Here is a 7,154-nt window from a genome sequence, read left to right on the forward strand (position 1 = left end):
TCAAGCCTTTCCCTGATATGATGACAATCAATATTGATATGTTTAGTATGCTCATGGAACACAGGGTTAGAAGCAATATGGATGGCGGCTTTATTATCACAATGCAACTGTATAGGCAAAGGAACTGTAACACTGAAATCTCGTAATAGAGCATGTATCCAAACCAGTTCTGAAGTAGTATAAGACATTGCCGTGTATTCAGATTCTGCAGAACTTTTGGAGACAGTTTTTTGTTTTTTTGTTTTCCATGAAATGAGAGAATCACCTAAGAAAACACAATGTCCAGTGACTGATCTATAACTAAAAGTACAAGTGCCCCAATCTGCATCACAAAAAGCCCTGAGATGCAAATCAGTAGCTGTAGGATAAAAAATTGCAGCATCAGTAGTGCCCTGCAAGTATCTGACCACATGAAGAGTTGCTTGCATATGTGGCTCTCGTGGACAACTCAGAAACTGACTTAAATGCTGAACAGCGTAAGATAAGTCTGGACTTGTGAGATTTAGGTATAATAATCTGCCAACCAACCTCCTGTAGATTTCAGGATCATCAAGAGGAATCTCATCAGCAATAGACAAATGCAAACCCTTTGGTAAAGGAAAAAGAGCAGGTTTGCAGTCCTGCAAACCAGTATCCTGAATAATATCCAAGGCATACTTCCTTTGATTAACCAATATACCCTCTGCTGACTGCATAACTTCTAAACCCAGAAAATATCGAATAAGACCCAAATCTTTGATAGTGAATGCTTTATCAAGAGCTTGTTTCAGAATGGGAATAAAAGTAGTATGATTGACTGTAATTAACAAATCATCTACATAAACCAAGACAATAGTCATATATCCTTCTACTATCCTGGTGAACAAAGAGTAATCACTTCTTGATTGAACAAAACCATGCTCAAGAAGTAACTTGGTCAGCTCTTTGTTCCATTGCCTGGAAGCCTGCTTTAAACCATACAAGGATCTCTTTAAAAGACAGACCTGACCAGGTTGAGCCTTAACATAACCATCAGGTGGTCTCATGTATACTACTTCATCCAAGAAACCGTGGAGAAAAGCATTATTAATGTCTAACTGGTGAATAGACCTTTGTCTACATTGCAAAGAACAGACTAATAAAATTCTCACAGTGACAAACTTAGCCACAGGTGAAAAAGTATGTTTGTAATCCTTGCCTTCCACCTGGCTATATCCCTTAGCCATTAATCTGGCCTTATGCCTCTGGCCTGAACTTGATCTTATAGACCCATTTAGATCCTATAGCAGTAGCACCGGGTGGCAAGGAAACCAGCTCCCAAGTACCATTGGATTCAAGAGCCTGAAGTTCTTTGGTCATTGCTTCAACCCATTTGGGATCTGACTGAGCCTGCTTATAAGTAGTGGGCTCAGGTGTATGCAAAACAGCATTAAAAGATGTTGCCCAAGTAGGAGAGTGAGTAGCAGTATTGAGAACAGAAAAGGAATGGGAATGTGGTGAATTGGGAATAGCAGGTAATATATTCTGAATTTTAGGTGGCACAGCAAAGTCCTTGAATTTGGAATACATGTACCTAGGTCTAGAAAACTGCCTAGGTTCAGGTGGTACAATAGTAGGAGAAGAAGAATTTATAGAATTGTCATGATCAAAAAAACATGGAAGGAATATCAGCATTATCAACAGGTGAAGAATCATTGCTGTGTGGAGTGGTACTAGGACTAGCACAAGGAGTATGATTAGAAACTTGAATAGTGTTAGGTGAAGTATTTTGAACAAAAATGGGTATAGAATCATCTGTATCATCATCAAGATTGGAAATAAGAGCAGAGACAGAAGAAGAAACATCGGAAGAATTAATCTTTGGCAAATAAGGGAATGTTGATTCCTGAAAAACCACATCTCTACTCACAAATATTGAGTGAGTATCAAGGTCATAAAGCTTAAAAGCCTTTTGACCATAAGAGTAACCTATGAAGATACATTTCTTGCCTTTGGAAGCAAATTTATCTTTGGTAGGAGAAAATTTCAAAGCATAACACTGACAACCAAATACTCTAAGTTCACTATAATCAGGCTTCTTGCCCATTAAAACTTCATAAGGAGACTTCCATCCAAGCACTAGAGTAGGAAGTTTATTAATGATATGTGTGGTAGCTAAGAGACTTTCTCCCCAAAATCTTTTGGGCAAATGAGCATGTAATAGCATAGCCCCGGCAGTCTCCACCAGGTGCCTATGTTTCCTTTCCACCCTCCCATTCTGCTGAGGAGTACCTGGAATGGATTTCTGATGCATAATGCCTTTCCTAAGCATTAGGTTAAGACAATACTCTTGAATAAGCTCAGTGCCATTATCACTTCTGACAGTTTTGACACTAGACTTATACACATTAGTCACCTGAGCTAAGAAACCTTCAAAAATAGAAGCCACTTGAGTTTTGTACTTCAGTAAAAAGGTCCAGGTAACACGAGAATGATCATCAACAATGGTGAAAAAATAATAAGCACCAGTTATAGAAGTTGTCTTGTAAGGCCCCCAAAGATCAACATGAAGTAAATCAAAGCAATGAACAGCTCTACTATCACTTCTATCAAAATGAGTCTTATGTAATTTGGCCTGAATACAAGTGTCACATCCATATGATTTCAATCCTTTACATTCAGACTCATCTATACATTGCATCTTAGCCAAAGAAGTATGACCTAATCTGACATGAAGTAAAGCAACACTGGCATGTTTCTTACAATCTACAGTATTATTGCAATTACATTGATCTCATGCAGTCTTATTAACAACATTATGAACTGCAGGGTTAGGAATCAAAGTAGAATGCTGCAAACTAGACAAAGACAAAGCTGTAGTAGAATTCTTCAACTTGTATAAACCCCTTTCTTGAAAGCAAACTGCCACAGGACAGCTAGAAAGTGGGTCCTGTATCACACAGTGATGAACATAAAACTGAATGAGAAAACCAGTAGTAAGAAGTAATTTTCCTACTGACAGCAAATTGTGCTGAAAAGCAGGAACATAAAGAACATTATGCAGAATGATTGAGCCATTGAGTAAAGAGATATTGCCAGTCTGTGTAACCAATTGGAGAGAACCATCAGGTTGACCTATCCTAATTGGTGCTTGTAAATTGATCAATTTATCAAACAAAGCAGAATTACCACACATATGATTAGTGGCGCCTGAGTCTATGATCCAGTCAACAGTACAAGTAGCATTAGGAGTGTGATGTGCTAGTGAGATACCTGCAAAATTAACTGAGGTGTCAGAATAATCCAAAGGAGAATCCTGCTTAGCTTGGGCCAATTGCATCATTTGATTATAAAAGGTAGTCAACAGTACTGGATCAAAATGAACAGGAGTAACAAGTGCTCCTGTAGGTGCCTGAGAAGCAGAATCCATAGAGGGACCCTTGGTAGAAGCAGCATTAGCATTATACTCAGGTGCTCCCTGATAAGCAGATGTAAAACCTCTGCGAACAGGTGCTCCCTGGTAACCAGAAGTGGTATTATCAGCAGACATTGTGGAAGCATTATTAGCAGAAAACCTTGCCAAAAACTTCTCCTTCAGTTCAGGATGCTTCACAAAACAGGTGTCAATTGTATGTCCTTTTTTCTGACAAGCTGGACACCAACGATCATCAGGCTTAAGCTTTTTAGGATCACGTTTCCAAACATTCCAAGGCTGCTTCCCACTGGATTTGTTGAAAGAATTCATAGCACTAGAATTTTGATGAAGATTAATCATGTTTATGATATTTTTCTGACTCTCAACTTGCTGAACAATAGAATAAGCTTTGTTGATTGGAGGAACAGGATCCATAGCCAGTATATTTGACCTTAAATTCTCATAGGTATCAATTAATCCCATGAGAAAAGTGATGACCTTCTCACGAGAAGCAATCTCAAGTAACTTCTTGTAGAGACAGCAAGTACACTTGTCCATAGCTCCACAATTGCATTCAGGTAACTCTTCTAATTCTTCAATATCATCCCAATGTCGCTTAAGTTTGTTGAAATATTCAACAACAGAAGCGTTTTCTTGTGAGATGTTCTTCAACTCCTTCTTCAACTGATATAGAAGAGGAGCATTGGATTGACCATAGCGTTCACACAGATCAGTCCATAACAACTTCGCTGACTTACAAGATGTAAAACCTTCTTTGATTGAAGGAGCAATGGAATACAGTAACCAACATCTAACCATATGATCACACCTCATCCATTGAGGAAACTTTGGAGACGTGACTGCAGGCATTGGAACTGCACTTGTGATGAAACCTTGCTTATTCTTCGTGCCTAGAGCAAGAACAACACCTCGACTCCAAGACAAAAAATTAGAGCCATTGAAAGGAGTATTCGTCAATGACATATTAGCACTCTCAGAATTTGCAAGAAAAAGTGGATCATCATACGGATTACTGTAAGAAGCTTCACCAGTTGGAATTTCATTAGAATTCGTCATTGTTTGAAGATTACAGAAGTTCTGAGAATGAAAAAAAAACGTTTGATTTGTTGTATGTGAGAAATAAAGATGAAAAATTGTTGTAAAAACAACAATATGAACTAGAAAAATACTGAAATCAGAGGAATAAAGCAAAAATGCGGAAGGTAGATGAACGATATGCAGAAACAGGATGTTTAATCCTGCTCTGATACCATGTGAAATGGTGCCAGAATGCATGTAACAATGGCAGCATTAAGCTTATGATACGCCATTGATGAAGCTCAGAAGCTTAGAAACAGAAAGTATGAAAGAATTTTGGAGAATTATAGAAGAAACAAATGTAAATAGAATTTGTAATTGTATTGCATTAACTTATGATCAATGTACAATAATGTGTATATATACAAGAAGAGGAGCAACTAACTAGTCCTAGTCAAATCAGTTACATCGGTCAAAGTTTGTTACAAGTGTAACAAACTCTCTAACAAACTCCCTAACAGAATCTAGAAGCTTCTATACAAATATCTAAGGTGGTTGCTGGCCGGAGACTTGGTGATGCCACTTTGATGCAGATGAACGTTTGTGCTGCTGCTGTAGTGTGCTTGCATCAATTGTACCAGACTCACATGTCCCCTGATGTAACACTCTGTGAATTCTAAGACTGCACTCGACCGAATATACCTAGTACTCGACCAAGTATACCGAGTACTCGACCGAGCGAGGGACGAGTAACACCTGGTCATTATACCAGGTCGAGTGCACCAGCCACTCGGCCGAGTGACCTTTCGCTGCCCCTTATTTCGCGTGAGAGCATGGTAGGTGGACCTTAGCCTTTTAAACTTTTTTTTTTCCCGTTATTTCTCACCAAACCTTATCCTCATATCTTTCAAAATCAACAAAATACTCCCATATGTTATCCTCAAGATTTCCACCATACTTTTGAAGATTTGCTTCCTAATTCTTGTTCTTGCTCATTTGTTTACACTTGTAAGTACACTTTCACACTTTTCTTTTATTCTTAATTAGTAAACCCCTGTTTAATTAGCATGTTGTCTTATGGGATTTAATTAGGGTTTTGACTATTAAGTGGGTTAATTAAAGGGTTAATTAGTATGGACATTTTCTCCTTTACTGTGATCACCAAAAACTTGTTTGTGTGAAAACAAGATTAGTACCTTAAGGTACCTTGGAGGTCGTAACTACTCTCCTAAACTTTGTGATCCACCCTTTAATGCAAAGGTTTAAGCCACAGTTGTAGATGCGTGATCTAATAAACAAAGCTAAACTACTTATGATAATTTAGCGCTCAACAATGAATGATATAATTCTCAAACTTAAACACATGAATTCTCAACGATACTTATTTATCAAGAAGAATCCAATAACACAACATCAATTAGAGTCTTCACAACAATACTTGTGAATGCTAAATTACAAACTAAGGGATAGATGACTGATTACCTCCATGATTGGATGGGCTCGCCATGCTACTTCTACTGCTAATGCTAATCTACTTACGCTACGCCTAAGAGACTAATCTAAAGATAGACTAAGTTGTAGTAGTTGTTGTTTTTTTAGTTGTGTTTTGCTTGAATAAAATGTCTCCTTATATATAGGCATCACCCGTCTCTTTGGAAACTACTCCTTAGTAGGAATGCGGTTGATAAACCGCCGAGTCTTCTTGAAGCTTCATATGGGCGATTATCATGCCCCTTAGCCCATCGTTCCTCCTTTTGGTCTTTTTAATTTGGACTCTGTTTGTCTTCAACTTGGATTAACACAATTTAGGCCCAATAACTTTATTCCTTAGTTTTCAGTCCACACACCCTTAAAATAATAAATTTAGTACCTTAACTAAATTAGGTGTCAACAATAATGCATTTTTATAATAAGACATTAATATTCCATAAATAATAGATGGGGAAAACAATTGGTTTGTGGTAATGTCAGCCGCTTCGAACACCATAAATTTTTATAAATCTTTCCTTACCAAATTTGAGCATGTGCCCGGGTTTAACGATCTAAAATAAAGTTTATTAAGATATTTTTTTTTCTTTCTAATGAGAAAACTATGTCGCCAATGAGAATCGAACCCCCAACTTCATGATTGGGTAAATTTATTAATTTGTGAGAATTATTCTAAGTATAATATGACCACAATTTCAATTTTTCTAGCTACACCTCTTTAAGAAACTAATCGACGAAAAATCTCGTAAAACCAAAAGATTCATGCCACACGAACAAGCTCAACTAGACATGATAAAGAAGTACACGAGAAAACAATGGGCACAATATTAGAGTTGCTCATGGATCGTACGTCCATTAACCCAATCCACTAAATAAGCCGATACCAACAAGTCACTTATATATGAATTTACAAAAGGGGGTTGATTTATATCGACGACGTTTTAGTAAATATCGACGACGTTTTTCATAAAAAAGACGATGAATGCCCTTTTGACTTTATCTCTCTAAAAAAAATTCTCTCAAATTCAACTAAATAAAAAACAAAAAACAACAACAACAACAACAATTAACAATATGTCGGATCTCGATTCAACGGTATGTAAACAACTTAATCATTTGCTTAATTTTTCAAATTTTTTTTGCGCATCGTTCATTCTATTCGATAGTTGAATTAATTGACGTATTAACTTAATAGTAGCGAATGTTAGAATTGGTTGCGTAATCTGAAAAATGTCCCCCGAAAGATGAACCATGG

At 37.2% G+C, this 7,154-nt stretch overlaps 1 protein-coding gene across 1 annotated transcript; it reads right to left on the minus strand.

Moving 5' to 3' along the window:
- Positions 1-2,752: 2,752 nt before the first annotated feature.
- LOC141649883 (uncharacterized) lies at positions 2,753-4,450 on the minus strand. Its single transcript, XM_074458552.1, has one exon. It carries the CDS (start codon positions 4,448-4,450, stop codon positions 2,753-2,755), a length of 1,698 nt encoding a protein of 565 aa, XP_074314653.1.
- Between the last annotated feature and the right edge of the window lie 2,704 nt (positions 4,451-7,154).

The sequence above is a fragment of the Silene latifolia genome, chromosome 3 (genome assembly GCF_048544455.1).
Source record: "Silene latifolia isolate original U9 population chromosome 3, ASM4854445v1, whole genome shotgun sequence".
NCBI lineage: Eukaryota > Viridiplantae > Streptophyta > Magnoliopsida > Caryophyllales > Caryophyllaceae > Silene > Silene latifolia.

Excerpts from the sequence above, each read along its gene's own strand:
- LOC141649883 (XM_074458552.1), bottom strand. The coding sequence starts at position 4,450 with ATGACGAATTCTAATGAAATTCCAACTGGTGAAGCTTCTTACAGTAAT.